The 21197-nt window shown below is 39.3% G+C and overlaps 2 protein-coding genes across 3 annotated transcripts in view; both read right to left on the reverse strand.

The window, feature by feature from the left end:
- The window catches only part of cdkal1 (CDK5 regulatory subunit associated protein 1-like 1), a 244521-nt gene extending 237887 nt beyond the window's left edge, over positions 1-6634 (reverse strand). The window contains exons 1-2 of the mRNA XM_044358558.1: positions 6474-6634; positions 2768-2931 (exon numbers count right to left, since the gene is read on the reverse strand). Of these exons, the coding sequence (XP_044214493.1) occupies positions 2768-2925 (158 nt within the window). The 5' untranslated portion in view covers positions 2926-2931; positions 6474-6634. The remainder of the gene's footprint in view (positions 1-2767; positions 2932-6473) is intronic.
- A 1637-nt stretch (positions 6635-8271) lies between these two features.
- LOC122987747 (transcription factor E2F3-like) lies at positions 8272-19884 on the reverse strand. 2 transcript variants are annotated; one of them, XM_044359769.1, is made up of 8 exons: positions 19330-19884; positions 16973-17093; positions 15219-15349; positions 14945-15033; positions 13592-13750; positions 13080-13194; positions 12678-12819; positions 8272-11357 (listed from the first exon to the last, which is right to left on the reverse strand). In XM_044359769.1, exons 1-8 carry the CDS (start codon positions 19609-19611, stop codon positions 11065-11067), a joined length of 1332 nt encoding a protein of 443 aa, XP_044215704.1. In that variant the 5' UTR covers positions 19612-19884; the 3' UTR covers positions 8272-11064. The 2 variants fall into 2 exon arrangements, with proteins under 2 accessions (XP_044215704.1, XP_044215705.1); XM_044359770.1 differs by lacking the exon at positions 19330-19884 and adding an exon at positions 19004-19296.
- Positions 19885-21197: the final 1313 nt, after the last annotated feature.

Genomic DNA, 21197 nt, shown 5'->3' on the forward strand with positions numbered 1-21197 from the left:
TAAGGACTGATTCAACTTAAATCTCTATTGTCTCTTGTCTAAGTGGATTCCTGTGTAAAACAGACTAAAAGGGTGCTTTCCCATCTGTTTGGAACAGTTCAAAGAAACTGTGGTGCATATGCCCATATGGTTTGTATATGGTATGGAAAGCTGTTGATCAGTGCGGACCAAGCGACCACACCGAGGTCTAGCTGTGTCAGTACACTTCCAAGCAGACTCTGGTGTGGTTTGTTTGTGGTGTCAACACAAAGCGGACCAATTCGATTCTCAATTCAAAACCAATTCTCAATTGAATGAATAGAAAAGGGGGCACTTTTTTCAGTCTCTTGCTCCAATATTCTGTGTGTTAAACCTTTCACTGGTGTCCTTATTCCACTGAACTACAATATGAAACATAACTGGCAGATAAGATAAATGGTCTGCAGCCTTTTTATTTTAAAAAGTTAACTGCATAAATTAATGAATTCATTAATTTGAAAGCATCTTACAGTCTCCTGCCTGTATGAGAATAACAGAATGAAGGGAGGCGGAGTGCTCTGCTGTGTTATTAACGTTATGTCTCCAGCAGTGGAGAGCAGCGTCCCTGCTGCACCGTTAGCTCTGAGGAAAGACATCATTGTCCAAGACGCTGAGCAGGCGCAGGGTTTTTGAGATGAAACAGACTGAGCACTGAGTTATTTTCTTCACCTCAGAGTTGGTTTAAGTTGTTTAATGCTGCAGTTTGTGTTGGTCAGCCAGTCTCATTTGTTTCTTCTGGAGTTCACTGCTCTGCTCTGGTAACATTAGTCTCTGAGTGACGGTGTAGAAAGTTCCCAATATACTTGTCTCAAAAAGGTAATTATTTAGTCATTAAATCAGAACATGCTTGCAATCACCACCTTTCTTGAAGATGAACTACAAGATAACTCTAAGATGTGAGCACTGTAGACTGTCCAGGTGCTGCACTGCCCTCACAGTGGAGTAATTTGTTAATTGATTCAGAATCATCCACATCCGGATCACAATGCAGCGTTTCCCCTAGAATTTTTTTCAGACCCGGTGGTACAGACCGAAAAAACCCTAAAGGGACGAGGCACTGACATTGCGTCAAGAGTTTCCCAGGCAACGACACAGAAGTTGACTCATGTTTCAGAACAGTGCCACACAGAGGCTCCCAAATACAAATGGTGGTGGCCCACCAGGTCCGTACAATTATAGGGGAAACACTGCAATGTATCATAGAATCAAGAAATTTCCAAACCTCTAATAATTGACCTAAAATGTGATCAGATTCTCACACAAGTCCTAAAACTAAATAAAGGAAACCCAATTAAATAAATGAGACAAAATCTTATTCCTTTATTTATTGATGAAAATTATGCAATCTTACATATTTGTGTGAGGTCGAAGTATGCAAACCCTTGCTTTCAATAACTGGTGTGAACCCCTTTTACACCAATAACTTCAACCAAACGTTTCTGGTAACTGTTTATCAGCCCTGCACATCGTCCTCCTTACAGAACAGTCTCAACTCAGGGATGTTGGTGGGCTTCTTTGCATGAACTGCCCACTTCAGGTCCTTCCACAGCATTTCTATAGGATTAAGATCGGGACTTTGACTTGGCCAATCCAAAACATTAACTTTCTTCTGCTTTAATCATTCTTTGATAGAATGACTGTGTTGCTGCATGACCCACTCCCTGTTGAGCTTCAGTTGACGGATGGATACCTTGACATGTTCCTGTAGAATCTGCTGGTACAACTCAGAATTTTTAGTTCTATCAATGATTGCACGCTGTCCTGGTCCAGAGGCAGCAAAGCAGGCCCAAACCATGATACCATGTTTCATGGTATGGGATGGGTTAAGGTTCTTATGTTGGAATGCAAGGTTTGCTTGTCACCAAACATAACACTTCTCATTCAAGCCAGAAAGTTTGATTTCAGTCTCATTTGTCCACAGAACATTTTTTCCAATAACCTTCTGATTTATCCAAGTGTTATTGAGCCATCTAGTACTCAGACTTTGATCGTCTGAGCTTCACAACCCCTTATTTAAAGAGATTTCTCTCTTTTAGTAAGGCAGACCCTCCTAGACTCACTCCTGTCATCCCATTGATTGAAACAGCTGACTCTAACTTCCCCTTCAAATGAATTACACAACATTGGATCAGTTTCCACAATAAATAAACAAAGAAGTGTATGGTTTTTGTCTCATTAGTTTAATTGATGTCTCTTTATCTAGTTTTAGGAATTGCATGAAAATCCATTTTAGGTCATATTTATGAGTTCACAAACTTTCAAGCACCACTGTATGTGTATCTGGGTTTTTCCTTAAAAGGAATTAAACAGACACTTGTGTCCTACACTGAATTTTTCTGTTTTTTGCAGCTCCTCATTAGAAAGTGAGCAACACATAGCTGCAACACTACCAAATAAAACCAAATAAAAAACTTCACAACAAGCTGCATGTAGCACAATTGTAAAAAAGCAATTCTGCAATGTTTTACTTTGATACTTCTGTAACTAAAATTAATAAACTAACTTATCAAATCTTAAATATGACCATCTCATTTTTATCTGCAATTTTTTTTCACATTTTATTCAGTTTAATAAAGAAATATAGTCAGTGTGTCCACCACATGTCACAGTTCATTTGATTAACTGAAAAGCTTGAAATCAAGACAGACTGATTGACAGATTAAGAATTTAGGCTAGATTTGCCTACACAAACAATACCACAATTAACTCACACTCTAAACTACTGTATCAATGTAACCATTAGACATACCTGTCAGCTTGGAGCTCCTCATTTCCCAGAATCTCTTTTTTCTTTCTGGACCTCGGTATGATACTCTTTCTAGCAAACTGCCTCTCATTAGGAGTGGGGTCGCTAGAAGACACCATGTCTTCAATGTCTTCAATCAGAGAGTCACAGGCCGACGGCATGGTGGTCTGAAATCAGACAAAGTCTTAGTCAGTTTAGTCAGTGCACCATTAGTCTAAAGACTGTCTCTCACAAAATTGAGACCTGCGAGTTGTCAAGACCTTTCAGAACCAAAAAGAGTTGTTGAAAATTAATTTTGAGACCCATTTCATTTTTTGCTGCACAGTAACACAGTAATCTAACAATATAATTTCATAAATAATCTCATAAAAGAAAAGCAAAAACAATTAATTTCATGGGGAAAAAGAAATTGTTCAAAGTCCATTGATTGTCATTTTATATTACATCACAACTCTGGGTGATAAGACAGCATGATAGGGATGTTTGATTTCTGAAGGTGAGCATGAAAAACAAAAAGCACAGCTAAAAGATCAAATGACACTTAACACTACCAGTCAAAGATTTTACCATATTTTCCCCTGTTTTCATTGAAATTTAAGCAGTTCAAGTCAAGTGAATAACCTTAAACTATACAAAGGAAAATGGTAACCTGCCAGAGGTTAAAAAAGTTTAGGTACTAAAGACTGAAACTAATTTAAATTTCAAAGTTATACACGAAGACCTTTTTAAGGATCAAGTCATGAGTTAACAACTCACAGCTTTTCTGCAGCAATGGACATAAATTAAGCCTTGAAAGTTGATGCAAACAATTCCTACAGCGGGGTGTACTATGAAGTGAGATTAGTGGGTTAACAAGCTATGTTGAACCTAAAGCCAGGGTTTTCAATGTCATGAAGGCGGCTCTCTTTTAACCTGGCTGTATCACCATGGTAACTGATGCTGCAAACTTAGCCTGGTCCTGAGCAGGTTATGTTCCGCGTTTCAGCTTAAATCGGCTATAAAAAGCGACGCCCTTTCACTAACCACCTGATTTGCTGCCAAGTCCGTTTAACACTGCTGGTACTGCAGCTATTAGAACACCCATTAGAAAATTGATTAGTCTATTGGTATTTATCACAGATCATATTCAGTCTATAAAAGTCAGACCTAAATGCACTTCTTGAGTATAATGTTTCAATCTGCTGCATCAAGTTTAAAGTTGAAGAGCTCTGAATGCGGGAGGCATTGAGAGTGCATTCAGTGCTAAAATAAATATATTAACTTACAAATTTACACGATCAGCAGTTTTCTGCCAACATTCCTCTCTCGCCTTATTTGCAGCAACAGTGTTGCTTTTTGCTGTGATAATGTATTTATATTTTTCATAGCTCTCTGTTATAATGAGCTGTTCCTCCTGACTGAAGTAGGCGGCACACGATTGGTCCAGTTTGTGTGGAAGAAGAGTGAAATGACGTGCCAAACGCCCACTTTTAGGGGAACGCACACAGAGCCTGAAGCAGAAAGCCTGGCTTAACAAAGAAAGTTGGTAACCACTGTCGTGATACCACTTATCTCTGAATGCCAGTTCAGGGTTTGTCGAGCCAGCTCACACAAAGAAAGCCTGGGTATGTTGAACTTGCTTCATGGTACACCCCTCAGGTGTCCAGGTGACCTTTTTTTGCTTACTTACAAGCCTTCTGTCTGTATAAAAGCAGGGATGAGGAAGTGTGATGGTGTGGGGCTCTTTTGCTGGATCCAGAGTTGGCAAATTCCACAAAAGGGCTTCCACAGCATTAGGCAAGTGCACCAATAGACCTCAAAAGGGGGCTTGAGTACCTGCCCGTTTGGCCTCCTAGAGAGAAAGTGCCCCTTTTCTGGAGTGTTTTTTAATAAATAAATAAATTCCTGTTATTCCTGCTACATCCAGCGTGACACAACAATATACTCAGTACCTCATCTTGTTGCTGAGTGTAGCTGACAGAGAATTTATATTAGTATATGTTAGTGTTAATAGCTTACCGCAAGGTGAAGTGACTGTTGTTGACAGACCTCAATAGCATGGAACTAACATTGGGGGGGGGGACTATTATTGTCATCGCACATCCCATGTAAAGCAGGTATGTCACGCAAGACATTTCTCCAAGTTGTCTAAGTTATTTATAAAGTTGTGAAAAGGTATGTATCTTTATCCCCCATAAGCTACAAGATAATGACGATATGATGCACACATGAATGTTGAATGTTAACTGTTCACTTAATGTCATTATACATTTAGGCAAATAGTTAAGTTCAAGCACTTTTCTCAGTATTTTTGGGGGGAGGAAGTGAAGAGATGAAGGAATGTTAACTTTTAAAATCTCTTATAAACCAGTGTCTAATACACCTTATCTAAAGCTTATGTGTTGCTTTTTAGAATTGTGGCTTCAATGCATGATGTCTTCCAAGCCTCAGTATTATGATATGATATGTGAATTATTTTAAACTAATTTTTTGGCACATAGTAATAGTATCTTAGCCATACAATATCAGCATCTTCTTATAGCCTGTTATTAAGCACTTGTGCCTTCTATGGAGAGGTGGTAAGAGATGAATATGGAGGCGAGAGAGGCAGCCATGCAGCCAGAGGAAGTGCATGTTTGTCAGCAGTATTAAGCTGAGCTTCTGCAAGTGAGGATGTCAGTCAGAGGGCTACAGTAGGTAAGAGTTGGGCTGGTTAACGTGTGAGAACTGACTCGTGAGTTTGTTTTAATCACATACATTTTAATATTCCTTTAACAGTGTCGCAAAAGTAGTCAGCCAAGGCATTTTTTTTTTTTTAATTATTTGCAAAAATCACCTTTTATGAATTTGGACCCTTGCCCCTCTAACATCCTCTGCACATCCCTGTGCATTGGACCAAAGTGTATTAATCCAGTGGTTCTCAAACTGGGGTCTGTGGACCCTCAGGGGTCCTTGAGGGGGTTCCTGGGGGTCCCCAGCAAAAAGGAGAGTAATTTATTTTCACTATAATTCCACCCATAAGTAACAAAGTGACATAATGTGTGATTATTTTGGTCATGGGTGTCATACACATTCAGTAATAAAACATCTAAAAGCAAAAATCTTATCAGATGGGGGCCCGTGGTCTAATTTGTGTCAGTTTAGGGGTCCTTGACGTGAAAAAGTTTCAGACCCCCTATATTTATGTAACTAAAGTCAATTACTTTGCCAGACTTCGGCTGACAGAAAAAGCATGGTAAGTTAACGTTACTAACTCACTAGACAGATCGTATAATACTGTCTTTTTGACCAATGATTTTATCCAAAAATATTCCCCCTAAATTACCTGCCCGCGCCTGGTTTGCTGCTACTGGCAGTAAATAAAACGTCACGTAATTAGAAATAACCTAACACCTGCATTTAACCTTGCTTTTAATTAAATGACCTATCTTTCGTATAGTAAGTTAGAACTGCATTCACCTACCAAACTGCACCTAGCTATGTTCTTACTTATTTACACCCGAGATGCAAGTATAATATAACCGCACATTTTAGCTAGGGGGACTAAAATCGACATAAACTAGTACGCAAATGTTTCATTTGACAGATATTTAGCAACTTGTCATTTTTGTTTGGTAGCAGGGACCAGCTAGCTTAGCTTGGTTAGCCTCGTTAAAGCTAGCTAGCTCCTACCCACGTGTCCCTTATTTTGGACAGACAGACCACAAAACACGCTGCATGCATCCCTTACCTGAGTCGCAATGTGGTTATTAAATCAGTTGGATACGTATTCCAAGGAAAGGATGTATTAGAAAAGGTAAAAACGAGGATTTACACCATCAAAACATAGTTGTCACAACTCTCAGACCGCCATACTTGTGTTGCTACGGAAAGTAAAGAGGGACAAACTCGACACGTGCGTATTTGGGGAGTGCATAATGCACGTGGATGTATAAGATCTTATAATTTATCCATGATATGCATAATGACCATGTAGATTTGAGCCGTGTTTACATACGTAATTGGCCACATTGAGTTATAAATGGATAATTCAACCTGATTTTTTTCTCAGTTTAATTATACTTTTAGTCGTTTTATTAGGCTTTCAGCAGAATCCGTCAATGTTCTGAAACTCTTATTTTTCCCTGTACTTAATTCCCACAACAGTGCAAGAAAGTACTCCCTTAAGACAAATGATAAATAACATTTTTATCTCATTTATATTGCCTTTATTCAAATTTCCAATTACAAATGCCCAAAGTACAAAAAGACAAATCCATTTACCCACCCCCCCACCCCCCAAAAAAACAAAAACAACTCAAATTCCTCATTTAACAGATGTTAAAGGAACAACTTATATAACAGAATAACACACGTCAAAAACATCAAATTAGTTTACTTTAAACATTCAACAGCACACCAATACTTTCACCCATGTGTTCAAATTGCAAAAGAAAGTAATGTGACATTACAGCTCTTTTTTTTTTTTTAAGTTATTAGTGGAAGCAGGCAGCAATATCATAATTTTACAGTCAATTCTTTCCTATCAAATACTTTACTCTTCACATAACCGTTACAGAATATTCACGGATCAATATATTGTATTTGGTAACAGCTTAAGAATAACCGTTGGAAAATAGCAGGTATTACAATGCTGTTTCAATCTTTACTATAATTAACACCACCATTAGCCTAATGATGATTTTCTGTAAGGTCTAATCACACACCACATATTAGAAATCTAGGAGCTGTAGATTTAAGAGTCACCCATAAACACATTTTCAGACTCACTGGCAATGACACTAGCTTTAGCAGTGCATTAAAATTGTCAACATTCCATTGGAAACCCATGGAAAGGTACAATCTTTCCAAAAATCACGTTTCCATCACGCAAGAGTGGATAAAATATTGTGACCAGATTCTGGTCGCTTGAAATAGATGGAGGAAAAAATTATTATTTGTGTAACTGGTCCTAGAAAATAACACAACTGTTAGTGAACCAAACAGGGGGAAAATTGAGTTTGACTTTTCCATATACATATAAAATGCAGAGATATAAATATAGCTATAGGAGACATGTCTTCTGTAAATCACAACATTTCTGTAGATTTAAGTTAAATTTCATTCACTTATGATAGTGGTACTAATTAAACTAAGTTATGCTAACTAAGAAACAGCATATTCTCCTTGACTGAATGGGTGAGGTTCAGCTTAACAGTTGGGTTTTGATTTGTTTTAACAGGCCTCCACTCCATCAAAGCAAAAGTGGCAGAAATGCAACACAAGAAAAGAAAATCTGACTCATTCACATCATTCGAAAAATAAAACGGACACACAGTGTCACAGAAGCAAAGCTACACACTTCAGCAGTGGACACAAGTCACTGATCCTGGTCCAGTGGTGTCTATAGACATAGCCATGTCTCCTAATGACCAGTAAAGGGCAGATCGGCTCACTGTGAATGAATGACTGCATGCATGCATTATCAATTGCTCCTAGTTTTCAGGTCAAAGAGATGCTCTGCATTTTATGAAAAGATTAAAAAAAAAAAAAAAAAAAACACTGAATAACTAAATAACTTATGGAAAATAACCCCCCCTCCCAAAAAAAAAAAAATCTGAGAAAATATTGCAATACATTTGTCCACTTTCCTACCCATCAAATGTGCACCCCAATATTCAAATTTTAGATGTGACAGCATGAGACTGCTTTAAGAGCAAAGGCATTCTTATTCTTACATTAGGGTATAGGAGTGGATTCTCGCACACATCAAAAGTCAAAAGTGCGATGCAATATCCAACATCACTGCTAAATGATACAAAGGTAATTTCCATGACAAGGAAAGGGAATTCAAAGACTCATACACACTATGGCATTTACCTCTATGCCCTACTACTATTGTCAAACATTAAGTGAGAGGTAGCCTACAGTACCTTGTGCACTGAAAAATTTAGAAAACTGTACATCAATTTACACATGGCAGGCTTACTCTTTAGCAAGCTTGATCTTTGACATAACTCACACATGCTGCACACACAATTACTCAAGCGCACATCAATCAGGTTTGGGGAAAAAGTTAACACTAACAGCAGCAATATAACCTGCGGCCGCAGGTTTCTATAGTTTAAAAGCCGGGGTTTCAGACAACATGTTTGGGTTTTGTTTATATGAGAGGTTTAATCAAACCCAAGAGGCCATTAAGAAGTGGACAGCAATGGTATTCCAAATACCTTCAGACAATAAAAGTTAACAAAGTACTCTGGATTGCTTTTCTTGATTTATCAGTGTTTGTTGTCTAGGACCACTGAATATTCACATTTCCAAGGCCTAGTGTGAAACAAGCTCGGTTGCACTGAATTTGTTCAAATTACAAAACAGGTATATTTGTAATTCTTTCCTTCTTTAAATATCCAGGTTATGGAAGGAAAAAGCCCTTCAATTAGTGGCTATCTGGCCCCTTCTTCTTAATGTGACAGTGATATTATTAGTCATTTCTACAGTATTAAAATCCATTAAAAGTCATTACTTATTAAACCTAAAAAATGTATACTCGTCTAAACTGTCTCATGCGCTGCCTTTCAGAAAACACCAAGTGGGTAATGTGCATCGAGAAGTGGTTCAAAGTCAAATTATTCTGATTAGCTTAAACCATGGTGTCATTTCACAGCACAGTCTAACGGAGGGGGCTTACGGGGAAGTTTGGTTACGGCAGCTTCTGCTGATGCAGATGGAAGGGACAGGTAAAAAAAAAAAAAAAAAAAGCAACAAGAAAGCACAAGTTTGGGTCCTGAATTCACAAAGTATCGATAGGAGTATGTGTTAGAGATGATAATCAAGTTTGCACATCATGTGTGATAACAGGCCAGATTTACACAGGTATACGAAGCGTTTTTGCTTAATCTAACATTATCCAGATGTGATGGCTTTTCTGGGCTGAGTTAGCGACATAAACATTTCAGGGTGATGTAAAGGTAGGCATCACATTTTCTATTCCCATGTTGCATTGTAAACATTTACTAAATGTACAAAATATAAGGTTGCCCTCTTGATCAGTAGTCAAAAGACTGATCATGTTAACAGGTAACGAAAATCCCTTATTAATTTTACCTGGGGGATGACCTGAAAGTGGGTCTAACCAATTATTTGACATATGGCATCAATATTTTGTACACCAGTGTCTACCTGTCTTCTTTTAGAGGATTTAGAGTACACTGCCATTTTACAGGTTACTTTAAATTGAATAATTAAGTCATGTGCACTCCAAAACTGTCTTTCTATTTCCATGCAACTCCCAATACATTTACATAGTGCTTAAATGTACAAAACACTTGTACTCTTAGCAACTTCATGAATATAAGCCCAAATACACAATAGTGAAACCTGACAAGAGTCTGAGCGGGCACAGAGACAAGCGACCGAAGCCTCAGCCTGCCTAACCTTCAGATAACAACTGTAGTCATGAATTCTGTGTACCAAAATTGGCCTGTTTCTTTTTTTTTTTTATATTCCTTTTCATTTCTAAAATGTTCTACATTTGCACACACAAAAAATGCCTACTTAACAGTCAGCAGTGTAACCTTCAATCACAGATCATTGGTGTAATAGAATGCAATCAGTAAAAATTCTTCTGCCCCTTCAGCACTTGGCATTAACACATCTTAATCTCTAGAATAGGTCTAAAGGAGGGTTACCGGGATAAGCTTGAACACCTGACATGAAAACGCATCACTGGGTATACAGAGAGGCATCATTGTCTCGCCAAAACATGGATTTACAGACCTGTCAAATGAGTCACAGCATCCTTAAAAGACTCTGAGGATGGTTTTGGGTGATCATATCATCAGTGCATCTACACTTGGATTTTATAAACTCAAACCCAACCCAATTACCTATGATGTGTGTTAATGCCAGGTGGTGTCAGGGGGTCTTCTGTCTTTGTTGGTCTCTCTGTAAAATGACGTGAACCTTGCGTCATACAGAAAGATAGATAGCCTTTCCCTCTACTTTTATTCTTAACCAAAGAGACAACATGGGCTTTCAGATGTTCCATGTCCCCCACCCCTCAGCTACACTGGAGGCCTTACAAGAGCCTGAGACAAAGAGTAATGGATATGTCTTCACACTGACCAGTCACGTCTTGGTGTGAAATCATGCAAGGCCATTTATCTCTGATGCCATGAAAGAACATGGCATTTAGTCCCTCTGGGACTGAAAAAGCCCTCAATATTTATTTTCCATCTATTTAGAATTGGCTTAGACTAACTACAAAGCCACAGGCATCAAAACTCACTGATTCTTCATCTCACTCCCATGCACTTAGTGTGAATTTCTATTAGCTATCGCTAGCTGCACAGGAGATCATCCAGGCCAAAAGAGGGTATCTTATCAAAGTCACAGGCGTCAAACAAGTCGCTGATTCCCTGGTCATCTCCCAAACCTAAAAGGTAGTCATCTTGGTCCAGAAGAGGAGGCCCAAGGTTTAAGAAAGGCCCCAGGGATGAAGGGATCTGGTCTTCTGTTTGCTGGAGAAGACTGGTGTAAGGGGACGAGATGGGGGAAAGAGTAGTGACGGAGACAGCTGAGGAGGAGGGTGGAGGCAGGGAGGGGCTGGAAGATGTGGTCGTGCAGCTGGAATCTGTGGAAGAAAAGTGAGTCAACCAGTTACTCCAGTTACTTAAGGAATCCATTGGTATCAACCATGTCATGCTAAGTAACGCTCCAAAGTTGGGCTAAAGTTTGTTGAGGGGAAAAACTGGCATGGCCTGTTTTAAAGGGGTCCCTTGACCGCTCACCTCAAGAAATCTGAATGAAAATGGGTTGTATGGTTACCCACAAGTCTCCCCTTTACAAACATGTCCACTTTATGCTAATCCCATGCAGTTTTGAGCAAAAACCATGCAGTTTTTTGCATGTAGTATAAATATAGTAGTAGTCATTTTCGCCTATTCTGAAAATAGTGTATTTGAATATTTCTGCATACTGGGGTCCCTAAACAGTCTTGGAAATGCATACATTTGGTATGACTGGAAAGCTGGGACTCCTGTGGCTTCAATGAGCCCAGTTGTATTCATGTGTGATGATGTTAGTCCCCATAGTAGCCATTTCACTGTAAGGAGATCATTTTTTTGAAACTTGACCTCAGTGTATAAAATGACCTATTGTGACCTCAAGGATAATCACAGCCTCATGAAACTTTACAAACACAAACTAGAGACCTAGAGTATTCAGGGGATGTATGACTTTGACAAATGTCAAAAGTTCTTGATACCAAATCACAGCATGAATTTTTCTATGGTGTTCCTCATGAGGTTGATGTTTAAGAGATTAAAGCAAATTTTTCAGTCCAGGGAGGGTGGATGCCAAACAAAGCTGAGTCCTGAGCCAATACCTATTTAGCTAAACCTTGCTGACTTGACTGATATTTTCTACATTGTCCATCTTAGTTAAGACCAAATGCCCATCAAGGGGGCTGTGGCTTTCCTTCACTTCACTGAACACCATAGGAAACACTAGGCTATATCTAGTCTATATCATATAACATATCTATTGTTTGCTAATTTTTAAATATTAAGTTGAATTAAGAGTCTAAAAAGGCTCTAGTATGTGACATCAAAAGGTGTCACAACAGTTGGCTGCAGGATCTCTCCTCGTGTATTTTAGCAACACAAGATATTCTGCATATGCATACCAGACCTTCTGTTCCAAAGTTATATGGAAGAGGCATCACACTTCTTCAGCAGCAAGAAATTACCCAAGACATACTTCAAAAATATACAGTATGTCAGCGCAATTTGAAATCTCTGGGTTCAAATTAAAGGCTCAAAACATGCTTGGTGTGAGCGCCACCTAAACACTCACGAATGTCCACCTAAGGCATTATATGAAGATACAACAGTCTCTTTACAACATGCTGAGCATCAACACCGCTGTACTCTCACACCCATCTCCAACAAACCTTGAAGGACTTTGAGGAAAGGTGAGTTCCCATTAATGTCCATGTTGCCGTTTTTCACAGGACTCCTGGGGTCATTCTCCTCATCTGAGCACAGCAGGACTTCTATAGGACCTTTGGTGCTGGTCAGATGAATGGACAAACTCTGAAGACAGGAAGAAAGAAGTCAAAAATCACAACACTGACAGGACTGCTCTTTATCAGATGGATGGACAGACTGATTAAAGTCAACTCTGGATGTGGAGTTACAATCAATACTAACCTCATCTGTGTAAAACCTGAAAATTTCCCCAAATGTACAGCTTTTCTCTAATCAAAATACATGTCATATGTGATGGCAAGTGAGGAAGCAGAAGTTTCATCACGACAACAACAAATCCAGTCCTTGCATGAACACGCGCGTACCTCATCAGGGTCTGGTACTTCTAGTTTGGTGTCTGTAGGTGCTTTGATGACAATGACAGTATGGTCTCTAAGGTTTCCCGCCTGTTTGATGTCTTGGTACGTTACGTAGGCATATGTGGAGACGAACAGGTCAAAGAAATAACTCTGCATCCAAAGTCAGAACAGTACATGTTAATACTAAACATACAAATATGCAAGACTAAAAATGCTCACTATGTGATGACAAACCTCCACACTGCTGGTTATTAATATTGTAAGCACTAAAAAACAAAGATGTGCTTTAGGTGACAAAGTGAAAAAGATGAGACAGTTTGTTAGAAATCTCAACAGTCATAGTCAGTGTTTTCTATATGCAGAGGTGGAAGATGAAGCCTGGTTCATCTGTTTAGGATCTAGTATATTCTTCAAATGCTATGAAAAAAAAAAAAAATCAGAGGTCAGAATATCACTGTAGATACATCCCTGTTGCCTCATTTTCCATTCACTGCCCAGGAATAACCATATAAGGATATTTTTGATTGCTTTGCAACTCGCTCATATGTCTCATGTCCAGGCTGCATCTCTGGATGAGTTGTTCAAGCCTCTGCTCTTCTTCTGCCAGTGCAGAAACTTCTGCTGTCAGTCTTTGTCTCTGGCTCAGTGCCCCCTCGACCTCCAACAGGCTGCAGCCCCTGTGAGTGAGAGAAGGGTGAATTAAAACAGATTTAGTACCGGCTCAGGCTCTCCTCTAGCAGCTATTGTATTGTCTCATACTCATGGTTTCAAATATTCGGTACAATATTTTTCAACAACGAAGCCATTTGTGGTAGAAGTCGGGATATGTTTCGATACTCATGTGATACCTTTCCTGCGAGGATGATAGTATTATTTTTAAAGTGTGGGATCGTATTTGATGTCAACTGTATGACAGAAAATGTATTTGTAAAAATATTCCTAGATTTGCCTTGCAACCTAAAATTAGCTTCCACAAATTACTACCATGAAGAAAGTCAGAGTACAGAAAATATTTGGGCTGTTAAATGGCTTTCCTCACAGTCATTTAATACAAGATTAACACAACGAATGGTCTGAGGACATTTCCAACTGATATGGCTTGTCAGCAACATCTAAACTAAGGCCAACCACGTAATACCTATGAAAGGGAAAAATCAACACTGGGCCCTAACCAAAAGAAAACAGATACAGTTTAACCAAAAACACAGCAGAAAAATGTTCAGAGCTCATCAATTTCAATACATTCATATACCTAAACTGGTAAGCACAGGTACTTAAGGCCTTTCCCTAAACTGCATGTGCGCTTAGTGATCACTGAACAAATGAGGGTTATAATTAAAACAGTCAGGTATCCTCATACTTTGATGTGGCAATAGGTTGCATGCAACCACCTGCCTTCCTTTCAAAGAACACTCTGAATCCTTTTACGGGCCAAAACCATTCGTAACACTTGTACATCAGTCCAAAATAAACCTGCACAGATTTCCTGGGGCTTTTAAAAGCTTCACTCTGCAAAAGTAATACATACACACAACTCGGCTCAGTTAATGTTATCTTGGCAGAAATTAGGTTTCCTCGTTTGTACAGTACTTTGATCAAACTATCAGTATTCTGATAGTTATAGCTTTTAGAAACGGAAGCACAGCATTGGGCAAGAGAAAGGGAGGGAAGGTCAGGAGAAAGAGGAAAATAGAGAAAAGATGAAGGATCGAGAAATGAAGGAACCCAGAAAACTCTAATAAGAGAGGACAGATCTTTCTTATAAGCTGCCAGAGTGTCAATTTTAGGTGGTGTTTTGGTCCACAGGTGAGACAACATGTACTCTTAAGAAGATGAAACCATGTGTTGAGTGAGAGAGAATGACGACTTACATCCACTGAATGTTGTTCTTTGATTTCTTCTTGATGAGGTGAATGCCCTCTAGTACATTAGTGATATCATACAGCCGTCTTTTCTGTACCTGAATGTAGAGGACATGAAGAGTCTTTGTGAGTTACATATTTAGTGGCAGGTTTAACTGTAAATCACCACTCACTACATTAACCACAGAAAAAAAAAAAAAAAAAAAATCAATCCTTGCCACCACATGTTTTCAATGTACCCTATAAATCTTCTCAGTCATTATCAGCTTGGATATGACATTACCTGCAAGGTTTCCGCGGCGAGATTGAGGTCCAAAACTCCATCAGAGGACTGAGCAAGGAGGTCAACAAACTTCTTAGTTAACAGGCCCAGGGAGGTGTCGTACCGCGTCTTCTCTGGTGGAGACTTGGGTGCTATGGTAGAGGAGGAAAACAGAAATAAAGGTATAGGACAACATACATCAGCATTATACTTGACACTGAATTTTAGCAAGGAAGTTAAGACACAGAAGTTCCTAACAACATTTTTACTTGGGAACAGGAGGCCAAGCAAAACATGGGTTTATAAGTAACGTGTAAGAGTTAACCCAACCACGGCATTCTCACTTGGATATCAAAAAGCAAGATATTCTGCAGCAGCAGATGTGTCATAAGAAATGAATACCAATACAATCTAAACAAAATGTAAAACAAACAGCCTACAATAAATCTTCCTTTATTAAGCCTCTCATTTTCAGTTTTGTGTTGTAACTTTGTCAGAAAAGGGTAAATTCAATGCTATGGTCATTTTGGGAGACTTATGTCTGTAGTGTTGTACTATTAGACTGTATTATGAGTTTTAATAGCTGAAGAAAATTGCAATGTTTGGGAAGACAAAGGGGTTTTCCAGTCGGAAAATGTTAGAGGCCAAGTTCTTATCAATGAGGATGTGTGAATCATGAGGTGCGGTCGACCACAACAACGCTGTGGGTCAAGCACGGGGTTATCGTTAATCACCAGCCACTTTAATAAATCACCAGCTGGACATATTTTTTTTCATAAAGCGTCAAGTTGAAGTTAGTTATTTACCAGTTGGACTTTTTTTTTTAATCCATACCTCTCGATAGCATCAGTTCCTCTCATGAGAGGGTTATTTTAGAGAAGAGTACGAGGCAACACCACAGACCCTGTTTTCCCTCCAAAACATTATGTGGCTGAAATCAACATGATCACATAGTTACAGTATAGAGCTTTATAAGCACAACAATTGATAAACACATTTTTACTTCTTTGAATTTGATCCAGTACTATTGTACTTCTGTAAACTCTGCAGGAGCGACATGCAGAGAGTAAAAAGACAATCAAGGGACACCTGTGGGAACATCATAATTTGAATTTTGTGTTGGACACAGCTAAGAAGAATAATCCAATTGTTTTCATGTTTTTCCTTATGTGCGCTTTGCATTTCACCTCCACTACCCCATTTCTTAAGGGACACCGTGAAAACTACTATTCAGTAAAATTCACTTAGAACTGTTATATTTTAGGGGCGGACACGTCAATTAGACACCAAACCTGCCTCATTTTGTACTCACAACTTTGGCAGCTAAACGTATTTAAGTTCATTTTAAAACTACTGCTGTATCTAAAAAAAAAAAAAAAAGAAATTACAGGGCCTTCCTCAAGATACAAATGTTGATCCAACTATCGAGAGGTCCACAGTGATAAGTTAAATTGATGAACTTGCGTGCTATGTTTTAATGAAGAGAAGAAGAAATAAAGGTGGTACTTTTGAGATGATTGATTTTCAAGAATGTTTAAGGCCTATTATTTTGACACAAACTATGAAAGGACACATAGTCGACTTCCTAAAGGTGAGCGTCACACCGTCCAACACGTTCAGCCCAACTATGTACAGTTATTCTGATAACTGTACACAGTAGCTGCATCTAGACTGTTCGTGTGAATGAAACTTGGCGTGAACCATCTCCAACACATAGATTCTGTATAATTTTGAGATGCATGTGCAAACAAGGTGTAAATCCTTCTGCTTCTTACTTCTGGGTGTCTTTAGCCGTGCCCCATTGGCGACCGCAGTCCCTCCTCTGCCTCTTGGAGTCCTGGCTGGTTCTGACTGGTACTGGTGGTCTGAATCATCTAGTGCTAACCGCCTTTTGGCCTAAAAGGGGAACAAAAAAATGACTGTTAACAACAAATATGTGTATTTTGGTTGCTTTTGCAGGACCAACAGCAGTCACGCTCGACATCACCTCACAAGCAGCGATGCGTGATGCTAAATGCATCATTGTTCTAATCTTCTCCAGTGCTTCTAAGGCATAAGTATGATTTAAAAAAGGTGAATAGAAATACAATAAAATGTTTCAAAAAATAATAATGAAAAGGTTTATAAATTGTTTGATACTCTGCACTTGCACATTGCCATTGTTAGGTTCCTTTTGATCACTCAATCTGTGAGGACGCTCTTCCTCTGCAGTTGTTAGATTTCACTTTTGACAAGCATACCATATTAAACATTTCTGAAGGACAGTCATAAAATCTTTCAAGAGACAGGATGTTTTTCATCAAGTTTCCAAAGTATCATGGAGAAGTTGTGTCAGCGTAGTACGTCGTCAGGCAGCTGATGATGTGGCGCAAAACCAGTGGTTATGATTTCTTCTTTTCTGAATTGATTGGCCAAGACAAACCAACATTGCTTCAGGGTGAGTCACACCTATGGGTTTGATCCCACTGCAGCACAGTAATGCCAAAGAAACCAATACAAGTATACTTACAATGACCACATGGCCGCATAACCCACCTACACACTTCAAATGTTGCTTAAAGGAGATCCCAAACTGCTGTCCAAGAATGTAAAAACTTATTTTTCTGGAACCTATTCACACAATCAAATTGAAGTAATGTTTTTGCATTCATCTTACCATTGAAATTACAGTCTGCCTATGTCTAACCTATCACAATCCATTTCTGGGCAAGATATGTTTATTATCAGTATGTCCACACGATTTTGCCACGCTCAAGTCCATTCAGGCTATGTGTTCAACATCCCTGATACTTTATACTGCAAATGTAGAACTGTTTGACCATATCTGAAAACATTTTTCCATGGAAAACCTAAATACATTTGCAATCATGAGCCTAAACTGCCATTTGAGTTGTCATCACTGTTCCATGGGATAGTGGCTTAGTAAATAAGTCTCTTCAACCAAGGAATCCCTAAACTTATGTGTTGAGAAGAACCCACCCAGTTTTAGTGTCTTTGAGCAACACACCATTCCCAGGGTGCTGGTCTGCTGCATTTCCCTCTGAACCCAATGTTAAGGAAGAAGTCCATTTTCCCCCAGGAAATGTAAAGTACTTTAATCATAGGTAGACCCATCCTCAATACTTTATCTTATTAAATCTAGCCCCAGTCTGAGAAGGAATAATATGCCCTCTGTTGACAGTCAAAATGTCAGCCATTTTATATCAGCCAGCAGCTCCCCTCACCTCCTGCCTGGTCATGGCTTACAGCCTGAGATACACAGACTGGTTTAATTCATGAAAGATGAATAGCCAATAACAAACCAACACCCTCTGACGACTGCTGAAACTATTTTGTGTGGTTTGTGCAGGTAGAGAACAGGAAATGTGCAAATCAGCACTAATGCAACAAACTCGAGTTTCACTTTACTTGGCATGAAAGGCACCATAATGTTACACTTTATTCACATCAGAAGAGACACATACACTTGTGCAAAATTGAGGTCAAGGCCGACAACGTGTAATGATGTCCTCTTAATAATCAATACTGCTGCTAGCCTTGAAAGCTAACTCATAGATTTCCAAGCTTCATCCAAGTTGGCTTTGCATCTTAAAGAGACGACTTGAATCTCCCGAGTAGTTTCAAAACTGAAGTGAAGCTTTAGCCATGTATTAGCCCTTGTCCTTGCAAGTTTAGCCAGTCGATTCTTGATAGAAAGCTAAGACTGGGCTAACTAAGAGCCAAGCAGCCCAACAATCCCCCCCAACCCCCAAATTAAGACACCAACAGCAGCCACTAGGCCACCGCTAACGTTACTCATCTCTTACCAATATTTCCATCTGGCTCCAAGGGTGAAGCGAACTCAAAAGCACCATGAACTTAGCCGAGCAAGCTATTATGTGATAGCTCTACGTTTCTGTAAATGCCAAAACTAATTTAAACTCGCCGTTTGCTTCCCAAGCAGCCTACAAACCACTTAACCGACCCACTTGGGTAACTCAGCTAGCGGTAGTTAGTTAGCCACCTCGCTAAGCAGCTAACGTTAGCTGCCCGAACAACAAGCTCGGCTAGCCTAGCAGGCTAACATTTTGTCGTGTTTGTGGCTAGTTGTAGCAAGCCAAATGTGTTGAAACGAGCTGTAAAATGAGATTACCGGCGGTCTTCCTAAAGCGGGTCGTTGTCCTGCTCCGTTTGCTGCAGCCTGTTGTGGAGTTGTGTAAATGTTGTTTATCTGAGGCTCGGATAAACACACATTTGATGTCTGTGTAACGTTGCAAGGCGGTGGGGTGGTTATTATTTGGATATAGGTAGCGTTGGATTGACCGGGGTTTAAACGATCCGAGAGAGTTGTCAAAATGATATTATTGTCCAGAGGAGAGCCCCCAACCCCCGCTAAAATCACTTTGTCCGGAGCCGAGGAGATCCCTCTTCTCATCTTGCGTTTTCGGGGTAACCCCTTTCTTGTCTCTGTACTTTCAAGCCGATCTGGCTGCTAATCCACCGCAATAGTTACAAAAATAATCAGACCGAAGTGAAGATGAGAGTCTGATTCATCGACTTTCGTAAAGTATTTTTCCTTATGATAGTGCATTTAGGCAGATGCAACGGATTAAAAAGTAGCGCAACTCTCGTTTCCCCAGTCTAGAAATGGCTTCAGGAAACGGCCTGATGAATGAAGGGATACGGTTTACGCGCTCAAGAGCCCTCCCGCGAAACTCAGATTTCCCGGGAAATTTTCAAACGGAATTTACATGCCGGACGCTATTGGTCGTTCAGATGACAGTCCCCGCCCGTATTGCTGCGGCATTGGCCAATGACAGCTCGGGATTTAGTGCGCCACGTGTTCATTGGCAGTTGTAAACAGGCGACGTCACCTGTCACGCCTTGTGTGTTCCTCAGCAGGGCGCTAGGTGGCGAGAGTGACCAACTGTGCTGAAATGACAGGAGACATAGGCAACCTTCAACAAGACAGAAAACACAATTATGTTATTTTAAAACGTAGTAGTTTGACATCTTACATTTGATACTAGTTTAACATTTAATTAGTTTAATTACCTTAAACACTACACAGTACGAGACTATGATCTCAAACCACTTCACCTCATTGTACAATTGTTTTCACTGAGAATTGTCCTCTTTTGATCTATTAAACTCTATTCTGGTTTTAATTGTGTATCTCGACATCATTGCAAATGAGGGAAACACAGTCATTTTTGAGGCTCAAATAAAGGTTTGAAAGAATTGATAAATATTATGTGATATATTAATTATTTTGTTGTATTTTAGTTAAATCAAACCATCAACCTGTCATGTTTGTCTGCTCTAAAGTTTACAGCCCCCGACATAACATTGTTCCGAGCCCCTCTTTTTAATTAAAAAAAATTTTAAAAAAGAACTTGAATTTTTGGCTGACCCTTAGATGTCAGTATGGAAAGATCGTCTTTGGGCATCAAATACTGATCTACAAATGTGTTACTATGATTGCAAGCCAGGGGTGTAGCAGGGGGTAAAACCGATGGAAAGTGATGAAAATTCCAGGTTCAACTTTTAATTAAAAGGAAATATAATTCATCAGTATACTTGGGAGGTTATTATGCCAGATTATTTCAAAATATATCCTCTTCCATTTTCATTTTTAAAGATGACTTAGCATGAAATTTAATATTGCCAGGCTGTATCACGTTAGCTTTTGTCCATTATGTTTTCTGCAGACCTTCATTGGCTCTCTCTATGTTATTCTTTGCTTATTTCATGCAAATGATGAGGTCAGTGCTTCTAATTTTCATTGTATGTCAAGTAGCCTACATTGTGTGCTATGTACATCTCCATGATGTTGACAACAAGTGGAAATTAACTGGTCATCCAAAAGGACAGCTCAGCCCTGATGGGCACTGTGTCAAGTCCAAATACATGTATTACATTGCAGGAGTAGGCCTGCAGTGATTCAGTTAAACTATAGAGCACGAACAGAAGATCAGAAAATACAAAAGCATCTGCATTTCCAAAGACTCATAAAATAAC

The sequence above is a fragment of the Thunnus albacares genome, chromosome 8 (assembly GCF_914725855.1).
Source record: "Thunnus albacares chromosome 8, fThuAlb1.1, whole genome shotgun sequence".
In the NCBI taxonomy this organism is placed as follows: Eukaryota; Metazoa; Chordata; class Actinopteri; order Scombriformes; family Scombridae; genus Thunnus; species Thunnus albacares.